This window comes from Girardinichthys multiradiatus, chromosome 9 (genome assembly GCF_021462225.1).
Source record: "Girardinichthys multiradiatus isolate DD_20200921_A chromosome 9, DD_fGirMul_XY1, whole genome shotgun sequence".
Lineage (NCBI taxonomy): Eukaryota > Metazoa > Chordata > Actinopteri > Cyprinodontiformes > Goodeidae > Girardinichthys > Girardinichthys multiradiatus.
Window position 1 is genome coordinate 12,318,092 of NC_061802.1, and position 20,628 is coordinate 12,338,719.

Sequence of the window (20,628 nt, forward strand, 5' to 3'; positions counted from 1 at the left end):
CATTTTATGTCAATCATTTAATTTTGCGTACAGGATTAAATAGCACACTTAAAATAATTATAAAACATGCTACAGGATATTGCGATTATTACTGATAATCTCTTCCTAGAAGCTACACCTGGCCTGACTCTGTGTCTACCTGTGACACCTTCTGGAGAGGGGAATCGTCCGATCCGAGCTTCTGCTGGCAACTTAATGCTCACCTTCTACTGGTGACCCACTTGGTCCTGTCTTTCAGTGTTTAAAGATTTCTCTCTCCTAGACATGGTGATTGACTGAGCTTTTACTGTAACTAATTATATGTGCTCTTTTTCAGACTCTAACCTTGAAAACTGGATCAGAGTTGATCTGTTCTTTCTTTCTAGGTGAAATGACTAAAGGAGCTACATCCATTAACATTTATTTTTCCTTCCCATAGAAAGTACTCCTGGATCAGTGCTTCTTTGTTCTCTTTGTGTCTCTGCTCTGTTCTCTCAAACCCCCAGTCGATCGTGGCAGATGGCTGCTCACACTGAGCCTGGTTCTGCTGGAGGTTTCTTCCTGTTAAAAGGGAGCTTTTCCTCTCCACTGTCGCTACATGCATGCTCAGTATGAGGGATTGCTGTAAAATCAATGCCAGTGACTGTCCACTGTCTCTACATGCTCATCCAGAAAGAGTGAATGCTACAAATCTCTGACTGGATGCAATCTGCTGGGTTTCCTTTGGTAGAAAAACTTTTTAACCAATTTGAATAGTAAAATGAATCCGACTGCACTGTTTGATAGTTAGGATTAATTGGAATGTATGAACTTGACTATATATATATATATATATATATATATATACTGAATTGAATTGAACGGAAATTTTAGAGTTTATATTCCTAGATTGTAATATTCACAGAAAAGTAGGGTATGTATTTTTGTTGATATTTTAAATTCTTTCAAAGAAACAGGAATTTTTACAAAAGAATATAATATTGGTACGAAAGCGCCTGATCCCAACTTCAACCCGAGGGTGGCGGTAATGCACCCAGAAGTTGTTTGCCAACCGCCCTAAAAAACAGAAGAAGAATCGCAGGTTGAAAGAAAACCGCGGTGTTCAGCGCAGGAGACAGAAAATAAAACATACAATCATAATGGTGAGTAAAAAACGACGAGGTCTAACTGGTTGATTGCTTTGATCATTTTAAAAAGCAAAGCTTCAGCTCAATTCACAGAAACAAAGTTTACAGGTTTGTAAACCAGGATACTGTTGAGCCGACAGCTAACTGATGTTAGCATCTGTAGCTAAATGAGGTCTTCGTTACGCAGAGAAGTAGTTTTCAGATAAGAAACGTAGCCAGCAACTTTATAAATGTTTAAGGTATTTCCATAAAGGTTATATTTGGCGTGGATATTGTAATATTTCTTCATTTGACTCATTGAACACGAATTGAAAATGTATTTACTGTGGTTCACGGAACGGGAGAAAGTTGATTTAATTTTACTGTATGACAACATTATTATATCATTTCATTTGTTTTTCTGTTATTTTTCAGCTTCCCTTGTCTTTGCTGAAAACTGCCCAGAATCATCCCATGGTGAGGAGACACCGACCGCCTGAAGCGTTCAGTTTTTTTGCTCATAATCCATATATTTATATACAATGTTGGCTTTGAAGCACTAATGATTGATTTGGCTTTTTAACGAAGAGAAGACAAACAACTTACTGACCTAATTTAAACAGTTACCTGAAGTATTTTCTATTCAGAGGACTGGTTAATTATTCACCTGCTGTGGTTAATTAAAGTCAGATGTTTTCAGATAACGTCAATTCAGTTGGTCCCTTTTATTTAAAACTAAACGAGACTAAAAATCAGTTTTCTCTTTCGTTTTCCAGTTGGTTGAGCTTAAAAATGGGGAAACCTACAATGGCCACCTGGTGAGCTGTGACAACTGGATGAACATCAACCTGAGAGAAGTCATCTGCACTTCCAGGGTAACGCCGCGGTCAATCACCATTTAATTTAGACAGATTAGAGAACAAGCCTTGGAGAGCACCTTGTCCCAACCACTCAATACCCTTAGACAGGGGTCCCCAAGTAAAATAGCTGGAGGTCCACTCCCTCCCTCATCCAAACACTTTGGGGTCCAAACAGTTTACATCGATACAAAAATATCTTCCTCTTTATTTAACATTTAATTAACTCTGGAGTTTTGTTTTTTTTTAACTACTGATCAATTATTTATATGCCATGAAATCATCTACTGAACAGAGGAGAGCAATTCACTTTAAGCAGCAATGGTTAAACACACTTTGAGTGGCATAGTCGAGCTGGGTCTGTGCAACTTGGTATAATTCTGCTCTCATTGTTGTGCAAGTGACAGGCTGTAAGAGACTGTTTGCTTCTGTCCATTCATCTTTAAATGTGTGATTCTCACAGTCTTACTTTACATATTTTTGATGAAGCCATCTTCTTTTACTCACTAATCTGTACACCAAGTCTTTGTACTATCAGTAAGCCATCCCAAGCTAGTAACTTAGCAACCCGTGTTGAAGGACCCGCATAGCTTCTTCTTTGTCGTTTTCTGGTGGTTGGCGTACAACGATGTGGTCTATTACTGCCACAAGACAATTTGGAGTGTGGACCAGAATGTCGCTGACCCACATAGCTGCCCGTTGCGCCTGTTCAAAAGTCAGACACGTAAAGTGGCACTATGAAATAAATATGCCATGGGGAGAAATTACCCTTATAAAATAAAAGCTGGCATTTTGAAATAAAAGCTGACTTTAAAAAAATAGACATTTTGAAATAAAAATAAACCTGCTGGAAGTAAAATAAAATAGCCCCAACAATAATTTTAATTATTAGGTAAAATTTCATAGGAAAATTATTTTATACTATAAAGCGGATTTTTAATGAAAAATGAAATACATTGATCAAAAAAATAAAGGGAACACTTAAACAACACAATATAACTCCCAAGTAAATCAAACTTCTTTGAAATCAAACTGTCCACTTAGGAAGCAACACTGATTGACAATCAATTTCACAGCTGTTGTTCAAATGGAAAAGACAACAAGGGGAAATCTCTGGTGATTAGCAAGACACACAATAAAGGAGTGGTTCTGCAGGTGGGGACCACAGACCACATCTCAGTATCCATGCTTTCTGGCTGATGTTTTGGTCACTTTTGAATGTTGGTGGTGCTTTCACACTCGTGGTAGCATGAGACGGACTCTACAACCTACACAAGTGGCTCAGGTAGTGCAGCTCATCCAGGATGGCACATCAATGTGAGCTGTGGCAAGAAGGTTTGCTGTGTCTGTCAGCGTAGTGTCCAGAGCCTGGAGGCGCTACCAGGAGACAGGCCAGTACACCAGGAGACGTGGAGGAGGCCGTAGGAGGGCAACAACCCAGCAGCAGGACCGCTACCTCCGCCTTTGTGCAAGGAGGAACAGGAGGAGCACTGCCAGAGCCCTGCAGAAGGACCTCCAGCAGGCCACAAATGTGCATGTGTCTGCACAAACTGTTAGAAACCGACTCCATGAGGATGGTATGAGGGCCCGACGTCCACAAATGGGGGTTGTGCTCACAGCCCAACACCGTGCAGGATGCTTGGCATTTGCCAGAGAACAGCAGGGTTGGCAAATTCGCCACTGGCGCCCTGTGCTCTTCACAGATGAAAGCAGGTTCACACTGAGCACATGTGACAGACGTGACAGAGTCTGGAGACACCGTGGAGAGCGATCTGCTGCCTGCAACATCCTTCAGCATGACTGGTTTGGCAGTGGGTGAGTAATGGCCACAGCCCTCCATGTGCTCGCCAGAGGTAGCCTGACTGCCATTAGGTACCGAGATGAGATCCTCAGACTCCTTATGAGACCATATGCTGGTGCGGTTGGCCCTGGGTTCCTCCTAATGCAGGACAATGTTAGACCTCATGTGGCTGGAGTGTGTCAGCAGTTCCTGCAAGATGAAGACATTGAAGCTATGAACTGGCCCGCCCGTTCCCCAGACCTGAATCCGATTGAGGACATCTGGGTCATCATGTCTCGCTCCATCCACCAACGTCACGTTGCACCACAGACTGTCCAGGAGTTGGCGGGTGCTTTAGTCCAGGTCTGGGAGGATATCCCTCAGGAGACCATCCGCCGTCTCATCAGGAGCATGCCCAGGCGTTGTAGGGAGGTCATACAGGCACGTGGAGGCCACAAACAATACTGAGCCTCATTTTGACTTGTTTTAAGGACATTACATCAAAGTTGGATCAGCCTGTAGTGTGTTTTTCCACTTTAATTTTGTGTGTGACTCCAAATCCAGGCCTCCAATGGTTAATAAATTTTATTTCCATTGATGATTTTTGTGTGATTTTGTTAGCATTTTCAACTTTGTACAGAACAAAGTATTTAATGAGAATATTTCATTCATTCAGATCTAGGATGTGTTATTTGAGTGTTCCCTTTATTTTTTTGAGCATTGTATATTTCATAATAATGAGCTGAGAATTTAATATACATTCAGTTATTTAACAATTTCATTGTCACATCATATGTTTATTTACTGATGTAGACACTTATTTCATAATGTTTCATTTATTTAATTTTGTGCACTTCGGCGATCCATACAAGTGAAATTAGACATTGTTGGATAACATGCAGTAATATATAAATGTTTAAAATCAGGTTGGGTCCGGATTGGATGGCATCTGGGTTCGGATGCGGACCCTGGTCCATTAATCCGTGACCTTTGCCCTAAGAGGTTCAAGGTTTCTAAAGGTTATTTTAAATACTGTTTTTGGACTTACTTCTTTTTAATAATTTTTCACTCCGCTTCTTCTACCTGAGCACGACAGTATATTGAGCAGTGTGTTTTAAAATGAATAAAGACACAAAAAAAATATATATAAAGCAGTTTACAGTATTTGACAGTGATGTCTTAAAGAAAAAAAAATGCATCCTTTTTTTTGCAAAAGGCTTCATCTTTCACTCAAAAAAATATTGTCGGCCATGTTTTCAGCTTATAGCTTTATGGGAATTCCCTTGGTCATCCTAAAATCATACCTGTTTCTTTAAACTTATTTCTGGAATTTTTCCTAGATTTAAGTAAACATCCAAGATGCTTAATAAAAGAAAAAAACAGACAGAAAATGAGTGAAAGAATTACAGCGTGAGACAGCTGTTCATATCAACATTCGGCAAATGTCGCCGGGTCCAGGACTTGAACCCGGGACGGCCGCTTCGAGGACTGTAGCCCCTGCATATGGTCGCGCGCTTAACCCCTACACCATCAGCGCCATGCCCTATATCATTTAATATTGTGCTTCAATTCACCTAAACCTATCTAAAGGGCCGAATAAAGTTTGTTTAAAAAGTTTTAACAGTTGCCCTTTTTACCCTCCTGTTCCTGGCTGCCCAATCAGCTATTTCTTCTGGACGATTAATTAATTTATTTCTTCTTGTGTCATTGAGGGTTATAGTCTCTATATAAAACAATCCTAGTGATGACTAAATTATGTTTGAGAAATATAGACACTATCATTTCCCTCTCACAGGATGGAGACAAGTTCTGGAGGATGCCTGAGTGCTACATTCGAGGAAGCACAATCAAGTACCTGCGAATCCCTGATGAGATCATTGACATGGTGAAGGAGGAGGTGGTGTCTAAGGGCCGCGGACGTGGCGGCGCCCAGCAGAATAAACAACAGGGCAAAGGAAGAGGAGGACCCGGTCGAGGTGAAAAGAAGCACTTTCTGTTTGTGCACTCAGATTGTTTCCTCATTCCTCTGCTAAATGTGCTTCTTAAACCTTTCATAGTTAAATCTTCTGACTTATCATTGATAGTGGCTTTATTTTACTCCTAGTTAACCCAGAAATGATTAGTTGACTGGATATATATAAATTATATTTTCTGCTATTCCTCCTGCAGGCGTGTTTGGCGGTCGTGGCAGAGGGATGTCTGGACCTGGGCGGGGCCAGCAGCAGCCGCCGTCCGATAAGAAACCTGGAAAACCGCAGGGAATGAAGAACCAGCACTGACAAACAGTTCTGCACTTGTGATTACATCCTGTTAACCGAGTGATTCCTGCTTCATACAGGAGGATACAATTAACCATATGTTTGTTTTTGATGTGATGGTTGTAGAACAATACAGGTCTACACAAAAAGCTGTGCTGATTGAACAGGTTTTTTTAAATTAGTCAACAGCAGTTTTTCACTCAGTTGGCATCTTCATTTTTTGCAATTTATGTCAAACTACAGAGAAAAATTCATCTGTTGTGTTGTAAACAGTTTAGTTTCAGTTGTTTTGATGGTAGTTTATTCATGTTGTTTCCATGATGTGAAACGCACCTAAAATGTATTTTTTATTTACTTTAGCTGTTTTCTGTACATTTGATATGATCACAGGACTTAAGACCGTAGACTGACAGTTAAGAAAGTTCAGCTCCTGAAATCTTTAGTTAAAAACACTTACAAGATGATGCATGATGAAAATTGAGTATTCCAGAAAAAGATTCTCCTATTATTCAGACGGAAATGGAAAAGTCCAAAATATGTTGAGTTGTTTCTTTTTATTTTTGTAACAAAATACAATATTGTAATTTATGTACAGAAGACCTTGAGAATTAAAAACTCTTTGTGGAAGCAGTTCTATTTTCTAAAGAAGTAAAAAAAAAAAAAAAATTTATTACGGTTTAATATTACAGGAATTTCAAATCTCAGGTGCACTAGCATCTTTTCAAGTGGGTCTAAAAAGAAAATATTTGGCTTCAAATGCAATATTTAAGGGATTTTTAATTTTCCTATTAAGGAAATTAAAATATTGGGCTGATTAGAATTTTATCTTAAAACCATTTTAAATCCATGACAACAGCAAAGCTTTTACAGTGAAAATGTGAATAAGTTTAAGGTAAAGTTTGAGATAAACCCCCCACAAAAAATGATCTGTCTAAAGCTGTCTTGAGTGGAGATTTCTACACTTAACCAATTTCTGCAACTAAAATGAAGTCTGAACTGATATTTGAGAAATATTTTCGTAGTGAAATGTACAGTATGGCAGTTTCCTGTTCAGTATATGCACATTTGTGAACAGCCAGCTTCCTTTGCAAACATTTGGGGTTTATCTTCCGCTTAATCCCGACGGGCCCGCTAGGCCACGCCCCTTTTTGGCGTTTTTTCTTTCTTAAATATGTCACAAGAGGAGGCTTTAATCTTCCCAAAACAATCCCCTAATGAGTTTTCATCAAATACCGTTTAGTTTTACAGCAACTTAAACACATGCGATGACATTTTAAGGTCCCTAAGATATTGCTGACTGTAAACAAAACGGTACAATAAGTACCTTTCTCTTTGCAGCACCCCCACGTGTGTCATATAACAAACTAGAGACATTGACTTTTCTAACAAGACATAACTTGTCTTTCTAGCACCTTCTCAGGTGATGTAATTTGCTTTCACATTACAGTCTGCTGGTTGCTGTCCACCGGCTGCTAGCTTTTGTGCTACTCCATTAGCTTCCAGTTATGTTTGCAACTGTACATTTTGATGATACACAGAGTAAATGTCATAACAAAATGCTGTCATGTGCAGAAGGACTCATACAATGGAAATCAATACTTTTATTTGACCAGATTCCCTTTTTATGAGGTGAAAAACACATTTGGCACCCTTTGCCTAACTGCCATTTCTGCCTGGCACATTGCCCTCTAAAACCTTTGTGGAACATATATGCTTCAACTTATTCAGTTATAGTGAAGATGTGGATGGATTTAACCTGGGGGTTTTCCTAGGAATTGCAAAGGATTTCCATAGTGTTTTGCAATGTTGATTTAGAAAAACATTTGGCAAGGCTAAAAAAACGTTTATTTTTTAGTTTTTTAATCACAAATAAATCAGAAATAGTAACAGTTACAATAATGGTTCCACTGGGAAAATATTATTTTATGTCCTACCTTTACACAGTGACCAAAAGTTTGACTGTAGGCCTTATAACTGTGGAGCTATACTTGATTTATTTAAGGTCTGTAATTTCAGGCACAAATTGCTCTAAAACACCTTAGGGACTAACAGGTTAATGACTTTCTGCTGGACAACCGTCATGTCAGCAGCTTCTTCGTGATAGTTTATTTCGTAAAAAAATATAATTGGGGAGTGGTTATGTAAAATTAAAATTTTCGGAGAAACTGAACTTTTGGGTTTCATTGGCTGGAAGCCCAAAAACATTAAAATTCACAGAAATAAAAATTCTAAGTATATCAATCTGCAGATAAATAATCTGTTATATTACTGAAATAAATTAATTTTTTTAAGATATTCTAATATTTTTTAATACACCCATACTGTCCCTGTTCATGAACCTCATTAAGTTTTACTAATTGACAGCTAGTTCTGGCATTACATCACTAACAATAAAACAACATGAAGCAACTGTGGTTGGTGTAACAACACAAATACTAATAAGAATATTAATTTCCAGGAAAATGTATTAACTGGTGCTTTAACTATTACCAGATATTAAATAAATGTAAATTACTTGCAATGTTACGACTCCCCACCCCTTAATAAAATATCAGCTCAGCAATCAGATTATTTTTGATCATTTTATTTTCAGTGATTAGGACAATCTTCCCCTTACATTCATTCAAATAAAAAGCACTTTCAGGTACACTTATCTACTAGATAATAGTTAAAAAAGTCAAGCTAAAAAACAAAATGTAATAGTAGTAAAATAAACTTAAAGTAATCCTTGAGCATAAAATGTATTTTAAAAGTATCCTTGTCAACATTACTTTTCTCAGGAGTTCTTGACTTTGTTTCCCCATGAAATTCTGCTCTCCAGTGAGTTTATCTTCATTGTTTTATTGGATTATTATATATATATCGATATATATATATGGCTAAAAACATAACTGTTACCACAAAAGTAAAACATGCTTTAATAAAAGTCAAAAATATAACTTCGGTCTGAAAAATAATTGTTAGATAACTTAAAATGTCTCTGAACTCTTCAATATTCAGTGTCTCAACTGACTTCTCAAGGACATTTTTTTATCCTCACCTCCAGAAAAAGAAAAAAAACAACATACAATTATTTCTTGTTCGTAAGCTACAACTTTGTTTAAACAAACATAAACAAAAAAAAAAGGATAAAAGTACTTAAAATTTAATCAACAAATAAAATAGATATGTGATAAAAAATATTAAAAAATAACTCACCAAAATTTTACCCGAGTTTAACAATGAAGTCACTCAAAAAAGTAAGTGAAAATATAAATGGGTTTAAAACATGAAAAATCTTTTTTTTAAGTATGTCCAAGATTTACAGACAAGTAATACACTGAATATTAACCTGAGAAAAATAAAACATTTATTCTAAAAACATTTGTTTGCCCTTAAAAATGTGTTATTTAATAGATGAAGAAAAAATCAATACAATAGTAAATTTTTTGGTAAAAAAGTAAAATCCTCATATTTTTTTCAACAATCCTTTCAAATGTTAATACACTTGTCATCCCAAAAAGCGGAACTATTCATAATTTGTGATAATTAAATCAGAAAACATTGACCAAATCCCCCTAATATCTGCAATAAACACACCATCAAAAAGGAATCTATGAAGTTTTAAAAAAATTAATAAAACAATATTGACTATTTTTCTCAGCTGATGCATCATGCAACCATATGAGATCATTTGGTTCATGATTGGTTATAAGTAAAAACACTGTTATAACAGCCATCACACATAATAATAAAAAAAAAACACTTACTAAAAAACAAAAAAAGTACAAAAAAAAGTGTTTCTTTTGAAAAATGCAGGATCAGAAATAAATTGATAAATGACTTCAACAATCAACTAATCGCATTCATTCATGGTTCATCCACTCTTGTTTGGATGTGACTACATATTTCCAAGCCTCCAGAATCTGGGAAAGCTGGATTATTTCAGGGAAGTTCTCCTCCACAGAATCAGGAACCTCCACTTCTTTGTTATCCATGTAGAGCTGCATTGCCTCTTTTACACTAAACAAATATCAAGTAAAAATAGCATTACTTTCTCAGGTCCATCAGAAGCAAAAGGCATTAACAGCTTAAGAAGCCCAAGCATGCAGTTATTAATAAAGTTAATTTCATGCTATATTTAGGCCATTAATTCAATTCAATTCAGTTTATTTATACAGCATTAATCACAACACATGTCGTTTCGAGGCACTACAAAGTCGATTCAGTTAAATCATACAGATTCCAAGTCAGGTACATAAATTCCAGTTGATCCTAATTATTAAACAATGCATTCAAATTGAGTGTAATATTCAAATTGGTAATAAGTATGTCTATCTAAGGAAACCCAGCAGATTGCATAGAGTCAGTGACTTGCAGCATTCACTATCTTGGATGAGCATGTAGCAACAGTGGACAGTTGCTTGCTTTGACTTTGCAGAAATCCCTCATATTGAGCATGCCTTCAGAAGTTGCCTGATGATTGCAAATGACTAAATAGAGTCCAGCTGTGAGTAATATAATCCTAATACAAATACAGCTGCTCTGTGACTGCCTCAGAGGTTGGTTAAGACAATATTGGGGAGCAAAGAGCATCATGAAGCCCAAGGAAAACACCAGACAGGTCAGGGATGAAGTTGTGGAGAAGTTTAAAGCAGGCTTAGGCTATAAAAAAATTTCCCAAGCTTTGAACATCTCCCGGAGCACTGTTCAATCCATCATCCGGAAATGGAAAGAGTATGGCGCAACTGGAAACCTACCAAGACAAGGCCGTCCACCTAAACTTATAGGCCGAACAAGGAGAGCACTGATCAGAGATGCAGCCAAGAGGCCCATGGTGACTCTGGACGAACTGCAGAGATCCACAGCTCAGGTGGCGAAATCTGTCCACAGGACAACTATTAGTCGTGCACTGCACAAATGTGGTCTTTATGGAAGAGTGGCAAGAAGAAAGCCATAAAAAGTCCCGTTTGCAGTTTGCCAGAAGACATGTTGGGGACACAGCAAACGTGGAAGAAGGTGCTTTGGTCAGAAGAGACCAAAGTTGTGGGCACAGCGCTGGTGGTGTAGGGGCTTAAGCGTGCGACCACATATAGAGGCTATAGTCCTCAAAGCGGCTGTCCCAGGTTCGAGTCCTGGACCCGGTGACCTTTGCCGAATGTCTCCTCCTCTCTTTGCCCCCTCCTTCCTGTTTACCTACCATCAAAAATAAAGGCCTCTAGAGCTGAAAAAATTCTTTAAAAGAAAAGAAGAGACCAAAGTTGTTTTGGCCAAAATGCAAAAAACTATGTGTGGCGGAGAACTAACACTGCACCTCACTCTCAACACACCATCCCCATTGTCAAATATGGTGGGGCAGCATCATGCTCTGGGGGTGCTTCTCTTCAGCAGGGACAGGGAAGGTGGTGAGAGTTGATGAGAAGATGGATGGAGCCAAATACAGGGCAATTTTGGAAGAAAACCTGTAGGAGTCTGCAAAAGACTTGAGACTGGGGCGGAGGTTCACCTTCCAGCTGGACAACAACCCTAAACATAAAGCCAGAGGTCAGTTTCTGTCTTTATATCAGATTCACATGGTGGGTGCGCTCCTTAACATTCCCTGGAAAAAAGGCCGAGAAGAACAACCCAGTGTGGGAGGAGATTTCTCCATGGAAGAACAAAGTGTCACACAGCAGGCCTGGCTCATATGGATGGACCTATCAGAGGTCATTTTTTTATCATGTGACAAATGGTGCACATCCTTATGCCCCTTGTTCACAGACGCTCTCCATCTAATCTAACTGAGCTTGAGCTTTTTTGCAAAGAAGAAACGGCAAATATTTCAGTCACTAGATGTACAAAGCTGGTAGAGATACACCCTAAAAGACTTGCAGCTTGAACTAACAAATGCATGGACTAGTTTTTCTGTCACTCCTGGATAGGATATTTCTAATTTTGGCAATATTTGGGGGGTGAAACAAGGAAATCATAGAAACCTGTTTAATATGAAAATAAAATGATATGTCCTGGTCAAAAATAACACCAAGGTTTTTTACTTTATTACTGGAGACCAACTTAATGCCGTCCACATTCAAACCTCTTTCAAGAAAACATATTTAGAGCAATTGGAAAAGCAATCCTGTTAATTAGTATAAATTAAATTCAGCTGTGTGTATTTTACCTCCAGAAAGGCTTGTAGCGATCTGTGGCATGTGGACGACCCAGAGCCAGCAGGATGAACTCATGCATCTCCAGCAGCCATTGGACAGCGTTACTTTGAGAGAAAAAGCCTTTCAGCTCAGTCTTGTTTTGCTCAGTCAGTGGCTCCTGGTACTCGGCTGCATACCCTGGAAATGGATCCTTCATAAACAAAAAATGGTTAATGTGTATTTATTTGGGCCTACTCATTAAACAGCAGAAGGTAGTGCAGAATAGCAGACAGTAGAGTGGCTCAATAGTGGAAGCTAAAAATGCTGTAGTAGCAGTCTTGCATATGAAATTTTTAGGTGGTAAAATACTTTTGGCTGAATTTGGGGAAAATCTAAATTAAATTAATTCAGCTTTTAATATGACATGTAGGTCAGCTGCATTAATTTCTAGGAGGGGGAAGTCTGAAATAGTTGGGGGCAGTTGGCACAGAAATCTGTTAGAGTGGGAGGGGAACAAACACGACTACCTGCAGTGCAGTCAAACAAACATGGATGCCCCGATTACCAACCCCATTGATATGTTTAACCTTAACTCATATTTTTATGTCAAACAAAAAAAAAACACTTGTTTTTGTTTATTGATTAAATAATAGATAATTATATCTGGGTACTGATCAGAGGGCTGTAATATAGTTAGTTTTATGGATATGAACAGTTTGCAGTAGACAGGTTAAAGTTTGATAAAGATAAAGAGGAGCAAAATAATGAGCATGAAATACGTTTTGGCACAACTCCAGAGCATTACTGTGCAGGACCTGGATTAGAGAGAATTAGAGCCTTTTGCCTGGAGGAATAAGAGAATGGAGTCAGTGAAAAATATGTAAAAGCAGGAGTAAGACAGAATCGAAAATATGCGGGAGAAATATTCCAGCGGGGCTATGACCAGATTGCTGCAGCAAACACATGGGTCTTCATAACTCTTAAATGTTGGGCATACAGTTTGCATCAGTCAGAAATTATATGATGAGGATGTCCTTGCTACTACAACACAAAACAGTCCCCAAATTCTATCTGTGACAAGCAGATAAAACTATGAAACTACACGATTACAAAAACCACAAGTGTAGTACATTTACAGCTGTGCACTCAGAGATCCAACACTGTCAGACCCAAATGCAGGCACACCACAGGGAGAGAGGTGAAGTGAAGCGTTTTAATGATGAAAAAAAAAATAAAGACAATTCTGGCACAAAGAGAACAGGACATGGAACCGGTGGGAGCGTAAGAAACAGTGAAAAATGAGCTTAAATACTGAGCCAGTGATGGAAATTGGCTTGGAAGCAGGTAAACTAATCAGAGGGAACGTGGAACAGCTGTGGCAGAATGAGAGCAGGGAAACTGAGGGAGGGAGACTGATTAACACAAAGGGAGTTGAACTAAGACACCAAAGGAAACAAGTCTAACACTAACACAAGAGCAATAAACTATATAAAAACAGAAAATCTGAAACAAGTAAAAAGCTAAACACAAGGAAGTACACAGGGCAAGACCTAACCACAATAGAGAAAAACAAAGGAGTGAACTCATCCAGAAAACCCCAAAACAACCCAAAAAGAATCAAACACAAACATCCATGGATCACGACAGTGTGGATGTAACTGCTTCTCTACATTTAAGTTTCAGAATAATTTCATGGAGTCTGACCTACTGGAGTTGGCTCCTTTATGGTGAGTAAAACTATAGCTTAGTGCCATACATCACGTTTGTTTAGTTTGTTTTTCTTCTGTAAAAGTAGTAGTAATAGTAAAATTATATTACAAATATAACAAATGACATTAGTGTAAAAAAAGGCACATACCATTTTAAGATGCAGCATGCTTTCAGATTTGAGGGAGGAGAGAAGTTGCCACAATGAGACACAATGTTTAAGGCTGCATTTGCTCAGAGCCTGAAGAAACATACAGTTGATGAAAACATGTCACTTTGAGTCTATTAAAAATAAACAGAGTGATGGTGTTATTTCTATGTTATTTTTCATTTTTGTTAATTGGGATAATTGCCTAAATAAATAGATAGCATCTGTCTACCTGTCTCTCCCAGACATACTTACATTAAGGATATGTTCATCGATGTTCTGGCCCATCTTTAATATGTCATGGAGGTAAGTGACCAGTGGCATACTGGGATCACCACCAGTCATTGAAAGGAATCCCAGGAGTAGCTCAACAATCCTAAGCGCTTCACACACCTCTCTGTACGAGTCAAGCTTTCTGGACACACCATTCCGGGTCAGAGTGATAAGTAAGACCTGAAATAGAAATAAAATCCCCAGTCAATGAACATCGTGGCCATGTAATCAGGAATGTATTGCATGTGTATCATGTGTGCGTGTGCACAATAGCCTGCGTGCATCAAATGAGGATGTAGTATTTCTGTTTGCGTTAATGTCTGTTCATTATATCTTGGTAGCACCTTGGCTATCTAAGAAGTGCAGAAGCCCTCTCTGACAAAAACTGGAAAGAGTTCACTTGGAAAGTTAGTTTTTCCTGTCCATCATGGCTGTACACTGTTGCTCCTGAAACATTGTTTCATGATTTTCTGTTTGTGCTGTGTTATTTTGCTCATTTTTTATTGTTTATGTATTTTCGGTTATAAACACTATTTAATTTCCACATTTTAACGTACTTGAGTACATATCTTTCTCATACATATGTACTTATGTACATATCTTACTTTCACTTATTTATTGACTTTCAGTTCCTTAATTATAGTTACTCACTTTTGTTTTCAAAGTTACTTTTACTTACTAACACAGTATATGTTGGGCTCAGCCATAGGAGAACTAAGAAATGAACTACAGACAGAGAACAAAAGAAACTGGTAAAAATTGAATTGACCCATTTTAATGACAGCTCCCAGGAAGGAAAAGTTTCACTGGTGGAATCCCAGTGACAGCAGCATTTCTCTCTCTTTTCCCGCAGCAATCACCGCATTGGAGGGACACGTGTGAATGTCTTGATCTCGCCAGATGAGTAAAAGACTGCATCTTCGAAGAAAACCTTGGATCCAAAATAAAGTAAGGCCAGCTGTCTTTGTATCTGGTGACTGTATCCCGGCTGAAAATAAGACTAGCTGCCTGAAACTGGCTGTCTGAGCTGCTGCAGAAAGAATCTGAGAATAGATTCTCCAAGAGAAGACAGGTCTGTCTCTGATTACGCTAATAAGGGTGTTTCTTCTCCACTGCCCTGAGAGAAGACGGCATAGGAGCCAGCCTGTGCAGATGATCACCCCGGGCACTAGACGGAGAGCAACTCACTGCTCATTGCACAACATGCTTCACTGTTTATCAGAACAGTTCACATTAAGAGGTTGTATTTGGGTTGATAAAATTAGCTTAGGATAAAACAATTTAAATATTGTTTATTGTATTGTGTTTTGCATTGTTTTGATGTTTAAAGTGTGTCAGGTTGGAGCTCGTCTAGAGCAAGCCTGAGCTGAGGCTATCTACATAATTCAAACCTTCATCTCAATGAGTGGTTTGAGTGCTGATAGTCTGGTAGCGTGAACTTGTTCCATTTACTGCATCTGTGCAAATGATTTTTGAAAAAATATTAAATTAAAATAGTGTTTTATTTTCCCTTCTGCTTTGCATTGTGAATTGGTTTTTGAAACCTACCAACTGTTGTTCTCCGTTAGCTTTTAAAGTTAGTTTGGTCTCATTTCTAATTCCTTAAATATTGCTTTTGTTTACTTATTTTTTGAATTGGTTCCCTAGCTCAATTACTTTTACTGACTTAATTACCTTTACTTTCTTATTGACCCTTAACTAACTTACCTTTAAAAAAGATTTTTTTAGCAGCACTAGAGGTCTTTATTTTTCCTGTATTTTCTGAAAGTAGGCAGACAGGAAATGGGGGCAGAAAGAGGGGGAAGACACGTGGCAAATGTCCCCCGGGGCCACGGACTTGAACCTAGGACGGCCGCGTTTAGGACAGAAACCACTGTATATGGGTCGCACGCTTAACCCCCTCCCCCTACGCCACAAGCGCCGCGCCCCACTACTTACTTTTAACCAACCCTCCTCGAACCGCCATTTGACGTGGTGGAGGGGTTTAAGTTCTCGAATGATCTTGGAGGCTATGGTTTCCGGGGCTTAAATGCCACTGGTAGGGTCTCCCATGGCAAAAGGCTCTGGGTAATGGGTCCGACAAAGAGCGGTTCAGTAGCCTTGATGAGGACAAGTCCAACGAGGCACATGACATCGCCCGGTACGATGGTGCTAGGGCCCCACTCCGAAGCCAGGCCTGGGGTCGGGACTCATTGGCGAGCACCTGGTGGCCAGATTACTCCTTGTGGGACCCGACCGGGCCAAGCCCGAATGAGAGATGCAAGGCCATCCCCCAGTGGGTGCACCACCTGCAGGAGGAACCATGTGGGACCGGTGCTAAGAGGATGAGCAGCAGATGAAGGAGGCTATGAGTCATCTCCCGTCCGATCTAGGGGTTGTGCCCTCTCCACTTCTGCTGGAGGAGATAGAGCTCAAACCTGCTGGTCGTGGGTCTGGCCGCGGTGCGGTGGATCTCTTTACATTCCTGTCTCGGGAGGCGGAGAAGACGCTGCGCTGTTCTGCAGGGCTGTCAGTGCCGCACGCATTCTGCTTATGACGGCGAGGAGGAGTCTCCCACGGCTGCTGCTGCCACGCCTGGAGTGGTAACTCCCTTGCTCGCTGGCTGGTTGCAGCCAGTATTCCCGCATCTTCGTCTGCCACAGCACAGTCTCCCAGGCTCGCTGCAGCTCCGCCCATGCCGTCTTCGCTCGCTCCAGCTCTGTTCTGAGGCAACACCTGATGAGCTGGAGCAGTGTTTAAGGTTCTATGCACGCCAGATAAAGAGCTTCAGAAGGACCTCTCTCCTGTATTGCTCTCCTGAGCTTAGGGAGAGAATAAGGCAGATAGAGGAGGATTATGAGACGGGAGTAAAGCAGCTTTACTGCCGTCCACCTTCACCCACACTAAGCCACAAGAGCGCTGATGCAGTCCAGCCCACATCATGTCTCCAGAGTGCTTCTGCTGCAGCTGCAGAGCAGTCCACGTCAGGTTTCCTGATCGTTGCTGCCACAGCACAGCTCACGCCATGTCTCCTGACTGCAGCTGCTGCTGAACAGCCCACGTCATGTCTTCTGACTGCTGCCATTATACAGCTCAAGTCTGTCTCAACATCCTACACATGCCGCAGAGGACGTCGTAAGAGGGGCTCCTCGGCTCAAGTCATCGGGGGTCTCGGCGACGCCTCAGCTTCTGCTCACGCCACTGAGGGTCTCGGCGACGCCTCAGTCTTTGCTGACACCACTGAGGGTCTCGGCGATGCCTCAGCTCCTGCGCACGCCACCGAGGGTCTTGGCGACGCCTCAGGTCCTGCGCACGCCACTGAGGGTGGAGGGTGGTTACTGAATCCTTTGACAAAGGGTTCGAGGAGGAAGCGCCGCCAGATCCAGTCCCTGAGGGTTCAAGAAGTAGCTTGTCCCCGTTCTGGCCTCTGAACCCAGAGACTAGGGGTTCGAGGAGGAAGCGTCACCTGATCCAGTCTCTGAGGGGTTCAAGGAGCGGTTTGTCCTCATTCTGGCCTTTGAGGGTTCACCAGGCTCTGCTTCAGCCTCTGAGGGTTCGCCAGATCATTTTCCAGAGGAGCCCATGGGCGGGCTGCCTCCACGTCCTGGTCCAGAGCACTTCCTAGTTTCCTCTGGGGGGTGTTCAAGGAACTGAAGCCTGACTCCAGGGCGCCGCCTGGTTCCAAGCCTCTAGAGTTCTGTGAGGGGTTCGAGGACGAACTGCCTCCCATCCAAGTTCCTGAGTTTCAAGAAGGGTTCGAGGACGGACCGCCTGTGCCAGAGGGGTCCATGGGTGGACTGCCTATGACCATAGCTCCAGGGCCTAGTGACTGTGTTCCAGGCAAGATTGACTGTGCTCCCGAGCTGACTAACTTTGCTGCAGGCCTGACTGACATTTTGCCTAAGGCGCCAGACTCCAATAGCCTGACTATGGGGCGCCACACTCCACGCCTGACTCTAAGCTCTGAGGTTCCTCTATTCGGCGTGGCCTACCTCCTGATCAACCTGCAGGTTCCCGCTGCCGTCGTCGGCCGCCCAGGTCTCTACGTCTCTGCTGGTCTCCAGGTCTTCATCACCGGCTGATCAGGCCTCTGAGTAGGGGATCCTGGACTCCTCATGAACTCTGTACCTGCTCGGGACGACCTCCTGGTCGCCCGCCTGAATTCTGTGTTTTTGTTTCTGGCCCTCCTGCCGAGTCCCCCACCGCCCACCCTGCTTGGATTCTTTTTGGGTTTATGTCTGGACTCTCGTGGGCGTCTGGTATCCGCCCTTGGGGTTTTGTTGGTCTGTTTCACAGTTAAGCTTTTTAATCATTCTTCTGTTTATTATTTTCCTGGTTATGCTTTAGTTTCATGTTTTTCTAGTTTTTTTTCTATTAGTTTGTATCCTTGGATTTTCGTTCTGCTCAAGCCACGTTTTGTCCTGTCAATCAACTTTTATGCTAACAATGCCAGTCACGGACTGTTCATAACGAACACCATGTTCAAGCATAAGGGTGTTCATCAGTGCACTTGGCACCAGGAAGACACCCTAAGCAGGCGGCAATCCCTAAACCGGGAGTGGACACCGGTGGCAAGGGATGATGTCAAGCTGAAGAAAGAGTTCAATCAGTTCTGGTTGGCTTATGGGACTCCTGAGGCAGTTGACGGGTACCGTGAGGACTTTTGGTTACTAATTTAACTTTATTTACTTCTGCCATTCTTACTAACATTTTTACTTTTACTCTCTATACTTGCCTACTTAATGGTACTAACTTTCTTTTACATACTTACTACTTTTACTTTATAACTTAATTACATTTACTTATTTACTTCCACATTCTTAGTTACTTTTTCTTACCTAATTCCTTTTAACTTACTTTTACTTACTGATCTATTTACTTACAATTACTTATTCACTTACTTCTTTACCTTTATTTATTTATTTTGTACTGTCTTAGTACTTACTACTACTTACTTTTACTTACTGACTTTCTGTTTCCTGATATTTGAATTTAAATAACTGATATGTTTATAAGAAGGAATTGTTACTTAAAAAGTAACATCTATTGATCATCATTATTTGAAGTTTATGTATTAATAAAACTGTTAAATATAACTTTTGAATTGTGTTGCCTATTACACTAACACTGCTAACTACAGAAAAATATATATTTTTTGTAAATCAAACTAGATAGTTTAAAAATTACCTGGGGGACTTGTCCTTTAATAGCTTTAAATATAGATACATAGTCTTTCTCCTGTGTGTTGATCAGAGTGGGGATTCCCTGAAATGAAGCACAGAAAGTTTAGTTTAGTAGGTGAAGACAGAATTAACACTGTAAATAAATAATAATATAAAATACAGACAAAGTCAGAAATGTACCAAGGTTAACTAAAAACAATCTTTAGGATTGCTAAAAATGAATGAATGTGTTGTTTCGTGACTCAGTCTTGTCTTAGTTGAAGCCTGACAGTTAAAACTACTTAAGGTTTTGCTTTTTCTGGGTTTCTGATTAAGCTCATTGAGTGATGGTAAATAAACCAGAATCTGGTGACTCACACTGCGCGTGATGACAGGTTTTCCTTGTAAAAACCGTGTGAGGATCTGTTGCTGGATGCGTGGCAGGTCATATTCTGATATTGTCTCACGGCCACGTTCCAAGCTGTATTGGCAGTTGGACAAAACCAGAGGCAGCAGGTCCTTCTCCACATCATAGCAGATCACATGCTGCTCCATTAGGTCCGCAATAGCAACCTTGTAACTGCTGATCAATAATATTCAAATTAAAAGTCCTACTTTCTATTTCTTGTCAAAAAAATAGAATAAAACAGAAAAAACTTAAAATGTATTCTTTTGTATCAAATCATCTACAGTTGCAATACTGTCATCTTTGATTACAACTGTAATCTAGCTCTAAGGTATAGCATTTAATAAGTTTTGCACCTGCTATCTTCTCCAGTGTGACGTTCCACAGCATACACCAGCTCATTCTGCAATGCCACCAGGTAGCTAACCAGCCCTGTGGCACAGAGTCCTGGACCCTGCCGCCGGGGCAGGAGGTACTGCAGGTCGCTGTTCATATCCAAATCTTTACCACAAAATTCCTCTGGGATTTTTAGCTCATCTATTATTTGGAAAGAGAGAACAAGTACCGTAATTTCCCATTACTGATACAAAAACATGAAGTTATTTTTTTGAGTGAAAAATCAATCCAAATCTTTAACCGATGCACATTAAAAACATTTTACATTCCCTCCCCTCAGCCACCACATACAGCATCATGCTGATAAAACCACAGCAACAAAATTAGAAACAGTTTCTTTTTTGGTTATTTGTATATATATATATAAAAGAAATGGCTAGTGAGTATCAAACTCCTATACTAAAGCTTCAGTAGATTAAACTCAGTGTTTCATTTAGTAAATTGTCATGACAAGGTCAATACAACATATT

General features: G+C 40.2%; 2 protein-coding genes across 2 annotated transcripts in view; one reads left to right on the forward strand and one right to left on the reverse strand.

Moving 5' to 3' along the window:
* The first annotated feature begins 983 nt into the window (after positions 1–983).
* On the forward strand, positions 984–6,607 carry lsm4 (LSM4 homolog, U6 small nuclear RNA and mRNA degradation associated). Its single transcript, XM_047374554.1, has 5 exons — positions 984–1,121; positions 1,521–1,562; positions 1,862–1,960; positions 5,518–5,698; positions 5,892–6,607. Exons 1-5 carry the CDS (start codon positions 1,119–1,121, stop codon positions 5,999–6,001), a joined length of 435 nt encoding a protein of 144 aa, XP_047230510.1. The 5' UTR covers positions 984–1,118; the 3' UTR covers positions 6,002–6,607.
* Positions 6,608–8,548: 1,941 nt separating this feature from the next.
* The window catches only part of LOC124873679 (E3 ubiquitin-protein ligase rnf213-alpha-like), a 100,085-nt gene continuing 88,005 nt past the window's right edge, over positions 8,549–20,628 (reverse strand). The window contains exons 65-71 of the mRNA XM_047374520.1: positions 20,119–20,299; positions 19,735–19,936; positions 19,382–19,459; positions 14,198–14,395; positions 13,946–14,035; positions 12,120–12,298; positions 8,549–9,982 (exon numbers count right to left, since the gene is read on the reverse strand). Coding sequence (XP_047230476.1) covers positions 9,826–9,982; positions 12,120–12,298; positions 13,946–14,035; positions 14,198–14,395; positions 19,382–19,459; positions 19,735–19,936; positions 20,119–20,299 — 1,085 coding nt within the window. The 3' untranslated portion in view covers positions 8,549–9,825. The remainder of the gene's footprint in view (positions 9,983–12,119; positions 12,299–13,945; positions 14,036–14,197; positions 14,396–19,381; positions 19,460–19,734; positions 19,937–20,118; positions 20,300–20,628) is intronic.